Source organism: Xenopus laevis, chromosome 8L (genome assembly GCF_017654675.1).
Source record: "Xenopus laevis strain J_2021 chromosome 8L, Xenopus_laevis_v10.1, whole genome shotgun sequence".
NCBI classification, from domain to species: domain Eukaryota; kingdom Metazoa; phylum Chordata; class Amphibia; order Anura; family Pipidae; genus Xenopus; species Xenopus laevis.
Genome location: NC_054385.1, coordinates 134,962,325 through 134,974,492, shown reverse-complemented (window position 1 = coordinate 134,974,492; position 12,168 = coordinate 134,962,325). Strand labels below are relative to the sequence as shown.

The 12,168-nt window shown below is 43.7% G+C and overlaps 1 protein-coding gene across 1 annotated transcript in view; it reads left to right on the top strand.

Moving 5' to 3' along the window:
* The window catches only part of LOC108699167 (histone-lysine N-methyltransferase ASH1L), a gene marked incomplete at its 5' end in the record, with an annotated part of 51,556 nt that overhangs the window by 13,309 nt on the left and 26,079 nt on the right, over positions 1 to 12,168 (top strand). The window contains 4 exons of the mRNA XM_041574013.1: positions 7,212 to 7,388; positions 8,443 to 8,537; positions 10,449 to 10,522; positions 11,645 to 11,690. Of these exons, the coding sequence (XP_041429947.1) occupies positions 7,212 to 7,388; positions 8,443 to 8,537; positions 10,449 to 10,522; positions 11,645 to 11,690 (392 nt within the window). The remainder of the gene's footprint in view (positions 1 to 7,211; positions 7,389 to 8,442; positions 8,538 to 10,448; positions 10,523 to 11,644; positions 11,691 to 12,168) is intronic.

Here is a 12,168-nt window from a genome sequence, read left to right as displayed (position 1 = left end):
AGGTCAAGAATTTCTCGACCCAACCCTAACCCGCCCGCTCCCTACCCGCATCCGACCCGTCCCGCAGCTCCCCTTTATTTATAGACCCGCGCCTGACCCGCCCCGCAGTGACGTCACAAAAGGAGGGGGGCAGGGCGGATGTCTATAAATTCCGGCACCGTAAGCCGGCAGTACTAGGTCGTGGGCAGGGAGAGCAGGAGACGAGCTCGACCCACAACCCGCGCATTTCGTCCAGGGGTCAGCCCGATTGGCCCACATATCATTAGTCCCTAGCTATGGGTATAGTTCATTTAACAGGTGACTGTGATGTTGTTACTGTCATAGGTAAACATGTTTTTTTCATAAAGCATCAGTTAATAGTGCTGCTCCACCAGAAATCTGCACTGAAATCCATTTCTCAAAAGAGCAAACCGATCTTTTTATATAAAATTTTGAAACCTGGTATGGGGCTAGACATATTGTCAGTTCTCCAGTTGCCCCCAGTCATGTGACTTATGCTCTGATAAACTTCAGTCATTCTATACTGCTGTACTGCAAGTTGGACTGATATCACCCCCCCTCCAGTCAAACAACAGAACAATGGGAAGGTAACCAGATAGCAGCTCCCTAACACAAGATAACAGCTGCCTGGTAGATCTAAGAACAGCACTCAATAGTAAAATCCAGGTCCCGCTGAGACCCTTTCAGTTATATTAAGTAGGAGAAATAACAGCCTGCCAGAAAGCAGTTCCATCCTAAAGTGCAGACACAAGTCACATGACTGAGGGCAGCTGGGAAACTAACAATATGTCTAGCCCCATGTCAGATTTCAAAATTGAATATACAAAAATCTGTCTGTTCTTTTGAGAAATGGATTTCAGTACAGAATTCTGCTGGAGCAGCACTATTAACTGATGTGTTTTGAAAAAAAACATGTCTTCCCATGACAGCATCCCTTTAAGATAGTCTTGTAGCAACCAAAATTTCAACATTGTTATTAAAAAATAAAATAAATGGAAAATCATGACATCCTTGGCTGGGGAGTTACCACGCAATAAACAGTATGTGTTGTGTGTGTGTGTGTGTGTGTGTGTGTGTGTGTGTGTGGATATATATATATATATATATATATATATATATATATATATATATATATATATATATATATACACACACACACATACATATAGTCAAACACAAGATTCCTCTGCACTCAACCCATTATCAATATATTAAAGACAGAGACATTTTGTGCTACTGCTACTGGAAAATGCCTTACCCTTTAAACAAAACAGGGATTGTTTGTCCATATATTGCAATATATTTAATAATAAACTCATCCCATATCTGGCCAGTCCTACGCTTAATTTTATCTGATTCATTAAGAATTCTATTGCTTCATTATACATTTTACAAAGGGACTAAGTTTTACCTGCAACTTACTTGCTGCTTTCAAAGTAAAACTCCCAAACTTGGCTGCCCTTTTATTAGACACCAGTGGGATCACCTGACTATAGCTGGGAGGGGTGGAGCTACAACATGGAGCTGGTCACTGCTCCTGTATAACTATAACAAACAAGGGAAAGTTGTGCTCACCACTAGTTTTTAAAACCATTAGGCGGGGGTGCAATGAGGGTGTGACCACAAAATACATATAGTCAAATACAAGATTCCTCTGCACTCAACCCATTATCAATATATTTAAGACAGCGACATTTTGTGCTACTGCTACTGAAAAATGCCTTACCCTTTAAACAAAACAGGGATTGTTTGTCCATATATTGCAATATATTTAATAATAAACTCATCCCATATCTGGCCAGTCCTACACTTAATTTTATCTGATTCATTAAGAATTCTATTGCTTCATTATACATTTTACAAAGGGACTAAGTTTTACCTGCAACTTACTTGCTGCTTTCAAAGTAAACCTCCATACTTGGCTGCCCTTTTATTAGACACCATTATATATATATATATATATATATATATATGAGTGGGACATTCATAGTTACATAGTTACATAGTTAAATTGGGTTGAAAAAGACAAAGTCCATCAAGTTCAACCCCTCCAAATGAAAACCCAGCATCCATACACACACCCCTCCCTACTTTTAATTAAAATTCTATATACCCATACCTATATTAACTATAGAGTTTAGTATCACAATAGCCTTTAATATTATGTCTGTCCAAAAAATCATCCAAGCCATTCTTAAAGGCATTAACTCAATCAGCCATCACAACATCACCCGGCAGTGCATTCCACAACCTCACTGTCCTGACTGTGAAGAACCCTCTACGTTGCTTCAAATGAAAGTTCTTTTCTTCTAGTCTAAAGGGGTGGCCTCTGGTACGGTGATCCACTTTATGGGTAAAAAGGTCCCCTGCTATTTGTCTATAATGTCCTCTAATGTACTTGTAAAGTCTAATCATGTCCCTCACAAGCGCCTTTTTTCCAGAGAAAACAACCCCAACCTTGACAGTCTACCCTCATAATTTAAGTCTTCCGTCCCTCTAACCAATTTAGTTGCACGTCTCTGCACTCTCTCCAGCTCATTTATATCCCTCTTAAGGACTGGAGTCCAAAACTGAACTGCATACTCCAGATGAGGCCTTACCAGGGACGTTTACAACAAGGAGCAGCTGTTGGGGAAGGGACAAAGCAGAAACAAAGCAAAGGTGTAGGAGAAGGGTATGGGAGTTGGGGGAGAAACCGAGGGATCACATTTATATGGGAGGAGTGTCCGTTATGGGAGTGTGCTAAGATTTACATCTGTTGTTGGTGAATGTATAGTCTTCATCTAATAAGCACCATCTGGACTTGCAGGGTGCTCTGGGTACAATGATAGTGACTAGACCACATAGAGTGCGTCCGTATCACACACTGGGTGCTAGGCCAGTACCTTTGTAAAGTGAGTGAAAACACATCAGCCATCCGAAAAATGTGTGTGTTTATGTGAATAAAAGCATATTTTACCCTCATAGCTGTACTGTGTCCATTATTGTGAGGGACTTGCGCTATTGTATATTGGACACAAAGGTAGTCCTAATGAGCACATTCCATATAAGGAGGGTAGTGTCATCGGAGCCCCCAATTCCTGGCTATATTTCCACTATTTGAGGTTGACAGCGAGTCATATCCACGTTACTAGTCTGATTACAGCGTAAGGTATGGGACAGAGCTGGGGCAAGATATATGGGAAGGGGAGGAAAAATGTTTGTAAAACACTGTGATAAAGGTACATGGCCAAAAAAACCAACAAATGAACATAGCAATATGAATGTGAAAATATAGGTACATTTCATTACAATAAAGGTGCTGCGTATGAGATCAATTCATTCAGAACACGGGGATGACAGTGTCCCCTCTGTGAATCCATTTAAGTTCAGTTTGTAGTAGTAGTTGTTCACAGTCTCCGCCACATGGAGGCATAGGTACAAAGTCAATGATCATGCTTCTGAGTGTTCAGCAAAATGTTGTGAGACTGCTGGATCCCTTTTGCCATTGAGGGCAGTGCATATAGCGGACCTGTGATTGGCCATCCTATCCCTGACACCGGTGATGGTCTTGCCCACATACAAGGGCATTTGATGATGTACCTGATGTACTTGGAAGTGCAGGACACCTTGTGTTTGATGGCAATGGGTTTACCCGAATGTGGGAACATAGGGCCTGTGAGTAATTGTCTGCATGTGGTGTAGTCGGTACAGCGGTAACAACTGCTCCTGGGATTGGGTAGCCATGTTGATGTTGTAGAGGATCGGTAGCAATGTGCACGATCTGTGTTGACTAGCAGGTCTCGTAGGGTTCATCACCTTTTGTAGGCTACTCGGTGGTGGGAGCGTACGGTTCTTTTGTATAATTGACCAATGGTTATGGCTCTGGTGATGGATCTGGTGCTGGGTGAGAATGTAGTAAGAAAAGGGAGTCGGTCATCGTTGTCCGCTGTTGTGGGAATGTTGGTTGAGGCTAATAAATCATTCTGTGTAAATAGTGTAACTTTCTCACGGCTGTTCAACCCATGTAAGGGATACCCACGTTGTTGGAAGCAGGTAATCCCTTCATCAAGTTGGTGCTGGTGCCACATTTGACCCCATGCTGGCACCACTGAGTTGGAGGTAGTAGCAGAGTTTGAATTTAAAGTAATTGTGTTTGAGGCAAAGTTCCAGAAGGTCAATAAGAATCTCAGTCTTTGGACTTGTAGGGTCTGGCTTTTGTAGAAATGCTGTTCTTATTATATCGATACCTTGATCAGTGGGTATAACTGTGTATAGTGATATGACATCCCTGGTGGCTAGCAAAGTACGAGTTTGTACCGGTTGGCAACCTTTGAGTTTGGTAAGTAGGTAGTCTGTGTCTTTAAGGTAAGTCAGCGATTTTTATACAATGGGTTGTAGGTAATAATCTATATAGATTGCAAGGGGTTGTAGGATGGAGTCATGTGCACTTACGATTGGGCGACCAGGAGGATTCTCTAGGTTTTGTGTGTATCTTCAGTAGTGTGTACAAAATGGGACATACAAGGTGGGTCTTCACAAGGAATGTATGTGTGGTCTCAGAGATGAGTTAAGATGGCCCTAGATGTAGAAATCTTTAAAAGATCTTTTCATTTTAGTGAGACCACGATTATCTCTAAATGATGGTTTAAATGTATGAGGTGTCCATCAACTAAAAAGACCATTTCAGGTGATATTGCCAGGAGAACTGAGGGGAGCTGCCTGCTCGGCCCCGCAAACATAGATTGCACTGGGGCCGATAAAAATTGTTGACGGACGAAAAATCATAAGATGTACGATCGTTCGATTCCCACTAACTTCACAATAATTTGATGGATTGGTCCAATTTTGCTAAAATAGGTTGTTCACTAACGAAAGATCTTTGCGTCTATGGTGACCTTAAGCGTATATAGATGTCTGGGTCTCCAAATTGTTTGACATTATCAGATCTGTAATTGGAATAATCAGGAATGACCTCACCACCCCCTTTATCCACAGGGTGTATAACTATAGTGCAATTATCAGCCAGGGTAGGGATAGCTCCTCGGTTTCAATGATTCATCTACCAGTAAATGTGTAACTGCAGTGTTAGGGGGCTGGAATTATTGGAAGGGCCACTAATACCAAAAGGTTGTCTTTGTGGTCTCTTCAATGTGGGTCTGGTTTGTTCACCCCCCCCCCCCCCCCGTAAGACAGCCGTATACACATCTATTTTGCTAGATCTGTACATTTGTTCTTTTTAAATATGTGTAGTTCAGCTGTGTAGTGAATGAGTTGGTGATAGATATAGATATATAGATATAGATATAGATATATATAATTTTTTTTTTTTTTATGGAGGCTGAGAGGGGTTCCCAAACTTTTTCATGTGACTGTGTGTGTACACATAAACATACAGTCATATGAAAAAGTTTGGGAGCCCCTCTCAGACTGCATAATAATTGACTCCACTTTCAACCAAAAAGATAACAGTGGTATGTCTTTCATTTCCCAGGAACATCTGAGTACTGGGCTGTTTCCTGAACAAAGATATTTAGCGATGCAGTATTCAGTTGTATGAAATTTAATCAAAATGTGAAAAACTGGCTGTGCAAAAATTTGGGGTAATTTTGCTAATTTGAATGCATGTAACTGCTCAATACTGATTACTGGCAACACCAAATTGGTTGGATTAGCTGGTTAAGCCTTGAATTTCATAGGCAGATGTGTCCAATCATGAGAAAAGGTATTTAAGGTGACCAATTGCAAGTTGTGCTTCTGTTTGACTCTCCTCTGAAGAGTGACAGCATGGGATCCTCAAAGCAACTCTCAAAAGATCTGAAAACAAAGATTGTTCAGTATCAGGGTTTAGGGGAAGGCTACAAAAAGCATCTCAGAGGTTTATTAAACTGTCAGTTCCAACTGTAAGGAATGGAATGAGGAAATGGAAGGCCACAGGCACAGTTGCTGTAAAACCCAGGTCTGACAGGCCAAGAAAAATCCAGGAGCGACATATGCGGAGGATTGTGAGAATGTTACAGACAAGCCAAAGATCATCTCCAAAGAGCTGCAAGAAGATCTTGCTGCAGATGCAGGTGTATCTGTACATCGTTCTACAATTCAGCACAATTTGCACAAAGAACATGTGTATGGCAGGGGGATGAGAAGCCCTTTCTGCACTCACACAAACACACTCGCTTGTTCTATGGAAAAGATCATTTACACAACACACAGGCATTTGGGAACAGAGAGCTTTGGACTGAGGAGACACAAATTGACTTATTTGCTCATAACAAAAAGCACTTTACATGGCGGGAGAAGAACACGACATTCCAAGAAAAACACCTGGTACCGACTGTCACATTTGGTGGAGGTCCCATCATGCTGTGGGGCTGTGTGGCTAGTTCAGGGGCTGTGTGGCTAGTTCAGGGGCTGTGTGGCTAGTTCAGGGACTGTGTGGCTAGTTCAGGGGCTGTGTGGCTAGTTCGGGGGCTGTGTGGCTAGTTCGGGGGCTGTGGGGCTAGTTCAGGGGCTGTGGGGCTAGTTCAGGGGCTGTGTGGCTAGTTCAGGGACTACTGGGGCCCTTGTTAAAGTCCAGGGTCAGATGAATTCAACCCGATATGAACAAATTCTTCAGGATAATGTTAAAGCATCAGTCACAAAGTTGAAGTTAAGCTGCAGGGGTCGGATATTCCAACAAGACAATGACCCTAAACTCACTTGGAAATCTACAAAGACATTTATGCAGAGGGACAAGTACAATATTCTGGAGCCCCCCGACTTGAATATGATGGAAAATCTATGGGATGAGTTGAAGCAGACTGTCCATGCTCGGCAGCCATCACATTTAACTGAACTGGAGAGATTTTATATGGACCAATGGTCACAAATAGCCACATCCACAATCCAGACACTCATCAAAGGCTATAGGAGGCGTCTAGAGGCTGTTACATTTGTAACTAAGTATTCATGGAATATTTCTGTTGGGGTGCCCAGATTTATGCACCGGTCTTATTTGGTTTTGATGTATATTGCATATTTTCTGTTAATCCAATAAACTTGATGTCACTGCTGAAATACTACTGTTTCCATAAGGCAAGTTATATATTAAAAGGAAGTTGCTACTTTGAAAGCTCAGCCAATGATAAACAAAACTCCAAAGAATTAAGAGGGGTTCCCAAACTTTTTCATATGACTGTATTTATGTGTATAGTGGGTGAGGACAGAAGCTAATGTCCGTGTGTTTGTTGCAGCCTGTGTGAGGCCCCAGCAGCAGCAGCAGCCCATGATATCAGTGGGGAGCAGGAAGAACGGGCCAGAGAGATCACTATGGCAGCACCAGCTCTGCAGAAAGAGAAGAAGGTTCCTCGAGCTCCCAAGAAGAAATATCAGAAAGCTGGTCTGTTCTCTGATGTGTACAAGACTGTGGAGTAAGTGCTGGTCTGTGCCATATAAATAATAACGCAGGTGGTGTCCGCACTGTGCCCCTGGTTCCAAGGTCCGGGTGCTCAGTTAAATGGTTTATTTATTCAATAATGTAAACTGAACCACTTTCTTCAAAAGGTGCAAAAAACTTTTATTATTGCAACATCACTGGTGCATCCAACATTTCGACCCCCATTGGGTCTTTATCAAGGATAAAGTGCAGGGTTTTATACCCTCATTTACATCACAAAAAAACGTAAACAGTGACATCATCTCATTAACATAATCCATTTAGGAATGATTTTAAGAGTGAAACATCTGAGGATTAATCCTCTAAGAATCGTTGTGTTTAGTGAAAATTCCAATAAAGTGCTATGAATTATGCATATTAAAATGCTCTAAAATATTCCCAGTCTGTAGGAAACAATGTTGTTAAAAATAGATAAAAAATCCATCTTCATGTGATCAAAAAGGTAGGATAATAAAGATAATACATCGCTTACTTAAACTTCCAGAAACAGCAGATACCATGTAACATTACCTAAAAAGAAAAGAAAAATAATTTCACAATACTTATAATTTTGTGTTCAAATTCTAACCAATAATACAATGTTTTAATTTATAATTTGCAGCTTGTTTCCTTTTTTATCTATTTTTAGCAACATTGTTTCCTACAGACTGGGAATATTTTAGAGCATTTTAATATGCACAATTCATAGCACCTTATTGAAATTTGCACTAAACACAGAGATTCTTAGAGGATTAATCCTCAGATGTTTCACTCTTAAAATCATTCCTAAATGGATTATGTTAATGAGATGATGTCACTGTTTACGTTTTTTTGTGATGTAAATGAGGGTATAAAACCCTGCACTTTATCCTTGATAAAGACCCCAATGGGGGTCGAAATGTTGGATGCACCAGTGATGTTGCAATAATAAAAGTTTTTTGCACATTTTGAAGAAAGTAAAGTGCGGGTTCAGTTTACATTATTGAATATATAGATATAGATAGATATTTGTGCTGTTGTAACAGCCTGAGCTTGTGTGTCTTGTGCAGTCCCAGGAGTCGCCTGATCCAGCTGAAGAAAGACAAACTGGAATATGATCCCCGAGAGCACCAGTACGGACTACTGCCTGTCCCCATCCATATCGGTCAGTTCCATGAGATTCTCTCTCTCTATCTCTCTGTCTCGCTCTCTCTCTCTCTCTCTCTCTCTGTCTCTCTCTCTCTGTCTCTGTCTCTCTCTCTCTCTCTCTCTCTCTCTCTCTCTCTCTCTCTCTCTCTCTCCCCTCTCTCTCTCTCTCTCTCCCCTCTCTCTCTCTCTCCCCTCTCTCTCTCTCTCTCTCTCTCTCTCTCTCTCTCTCTCTCTCTCTTTCTCTCTCTCTCCCCCTCTCTCTTTCTCTCTCTCTCCCCCTCTCTCTCTCTCTCTCCCCCTCTCTCCCCCTCTCTCTCTCTCTCCCCCTCTCTCCCCTCTCTCTCTCTCTCCCTCTCTCTCTCTCTCTCTCTCTCTCTCTCTCTCTCTCCCCCTCTCTCCCTCTCTCTCTCTCTCTCTCTCTCTCTCTCTCTCTCCCTCTCTCTCCCCCTCTCTCCCTCCCTCCCTCTCATTCTCTCTCTTTGATTTTGTTTTAAGACTATACATGGACCTAATGTTGCTCTGTTATATGGCCCCTGCAAACTCATAACCCATTGTATTATTTACCCCCCCCCCCCCACTGTGCTGCCACTTCCCTGAGCTCAGTCCCAGTGTGTGTAAGAACAATACATTGCTTAGATGAACCAGTGCAGATTCGGGCAGGTGTTTGCCCCATACATTTCAGTGAAAAGAGGAAACACTGTTGTCAGCCAAGATGAAGAGAGGGGTCAGGAGGGTAGAAGAGGGGAAGGGAGTAGTAATGTGTATTTGGAAGCCTCAGGTTGGTGGTGTCACTGTGGGTACTACTCGTCTGCTCATAGACTTTGTACCTAACCCCTCACACCCCTCTGCTCCGTCAGACTGAAGGCTGCGGCGGTGCATTGACTGGGCACTATTTATATATATTTTGTGTTGTTCAGAAGCTTGGGTAATTCTGGATACCAAAGAACCCTGGCATACTAAAGTCTTTATTATTATATCATTGTAGTCATGGTAACCCTCCTATCCTGGGCCTGGCTGGGTGTGATTGATTCCTACTCTTCATTTAGGGGGGTAGTAGTGTTTGTGGGGCGCACAGAGGCCAATGAAAGGTGGAGAGGTGCACAGATTTGGTTACAGCTGCTATTCTGGGCCTGTGTGGCTCCCAGCCACAGCTCATGAAGGAGCCCATTGTTTTCCCTCTGACATCATCACACTGGAACCAATTCCCAATAGTCTGAGCCCTTTCCTGGAACTGGACTGGGAGGGTTCTGTTCCGCTTCTCTCCTTCCACTCTCTGCTAGGGACACGGGGCCCAACAACTCTCCTTCCACTCTCTGCTAGGGACACGGGCCCAACACCTCTTCTTCCACTGGTTGCTAGGAACACGGGGCCCAACACCTCTCCTTCCACTGGTTGCTAGGGACACGGGGCCCAACACCTCTCCTTCCACTGGTTGCTAGGGACACGGGGCCCAACACCTCTCCTTCCACTGGTTGCTAGGGACATGGGCTAAACACCTCTTCTTCCACTGGTTGCTAGGGACACAGGCCCCAACACCTCTCCTTCCACTGGTTGCTAGGGACACATACTGGGGGCCAAGGTTGAGTAGTGTACCCTAAAATTGTTCATGCAGCTGTGGGCTGCCAGGAATTATGTTTGGGGCAGAACAGTTTAATGCTGCCTATGAGTGGACCCTTATCATTCCCGGTTACTGTGGGGGCGGGGCCCTAACGATAACATTGGCCCTCCTGCCGTGGGACATTGTGTGTCATGTCGGTACCAGACTGGATCAGTGGGACGGGGTAAGGGTTCCGGATTGAAAAGCAAAACCTGTTTTGTGTAAATGAAATAAAACTCATGGAATTGCAATAAATAAATCAAGGTCATGGAGTAGTGGAGACAATGTATCTGGCTTGTGGTGAGTAATGAAATTGTATTTATACCCCAGGGAAGTATCTGAGGCAGAAGAGGAACGACTTCCAACTTCCCTACGACATCCTGTGGCAATGGAAACATAATCAGGTACTGACACCTATATAGCCTGGATCTCTTTCCCAAACCCCTCCAGTGATCCCTAACTAGATCCCAGCTCTCTAGTACTGATACCTGTACCCTCACTGAACTAGATCCCAGCTCTCTAGTACTGATACCTGTACCCTCACTGAACTAGATCCCAGCTCTCTAGTACTGATACCTGCACCCTCACTGAACTAGATCCCAGCTCTCTAGTACTGATACCTGCACCCTCTCTGGTCTGAACTAGATCCCAGCTCTCTAGTACTGATACCTGCACCCTCACTGGCCCTAAACTAGATCCCAGCTCTCTAGTACTGATACCTGCACCCTCTCTGGTCTGAACTAGATCCCAGCTCTCTAGTACTGATACCTGCCCCCTCACTGGTCTGAACTAGATCCCAGCACTCTAGTACTGATACCTGCCCCCTCACTGGTCTGAACTAGATCCCAGCTCTCTAGTACTGATACCTGCACCCTCACTGAACTAGATCCCAGCTCTCTAGTACTGATACCTGCACCCTCTCTGGTCTGAACTAGATCCCAGCTCTCTAGTACTGATACCTGCACCCTCACTGACCCTAAACTAGATCCCAGCTCTCTAGTACTGATACCTGCACCCTCACTGAACTAGATCCCAGCTCTCTAGTACTGATACCTGCACCCTCTCTGGTCTGAACTAGATCCCAGCACTCTAGTACTGATACCTGCACCCTCACTGGCCGTAAACTAGATTCCAGCTCTCTAGTACTGATACCTGCACCCTCACTGAACTAGATCCCAGCTCTCTAGTACTGATACCTGCACCCTCACTGAACTAGATCCCAGCTCTCTAGTACTGATACCTGCACCCTCACTGGCCCTAAACTAGATCCCAGCTCTCTAGTACTGATACCTGCACCCTCACTGGCCCTAAACTAGATCCCAGCTCTCTAGTACTGATACCTGCACCCTCACTGAACTAGATCCCAGCTCTCTAGTACTGATACCTGCCCCCTCACTGGCCCTAAACTAGATCTCAGCTCATACACTAGAGATCTGATGTTGTCAGAGTGACAGCCTTATTTTCTTCTATTGGGTGATGATGGGTGTGGATATAATGTGAGCCTCTAATGGTTTCTTTTCTCTTAGTTGTACAAGAAACCAGATGTCCCATTGTACAAGAAGATACGTTCCAGTAAGTGACCGATTGCTCATCTCTCTGAGCTTAACTGACTGCTTCTTCTGCCCCAATGTGCTTTTCTGTGTCTGCTCTGATTGGCTGGCTCTTCTGAGACATTTTGTAACTGGCTGGAAAGTTTCCTCTGCATTCACTTGTGTGTATCTGCCTCGTTTGCTGACCGTTTCCTTCCCAATGGGGCACATTTATTAAATATCAGGAGCATTTCTTAACCCTTTTCATACTTTCCTTTTTTCCTGGAAAAGAAACCTGAATTTCCCTCACGTCCCTACAGGCAGCACTTAACGAGAGAGAAGCTCTCCTCATCTGTAGGTAGGATTAGCCCGCACCAATTAGAAGTGGCTCCTCCCCTATAAAACTCCCAGCAACCCCCAGGCTCTAACTAGGAAGGATACAGACCGCAGCAAGGACAACGGAAAGAAAAGATCCGAAACCAGTCTGCAGGGAGCAAGGCTCTGCCTATTCCCCTAGGAGT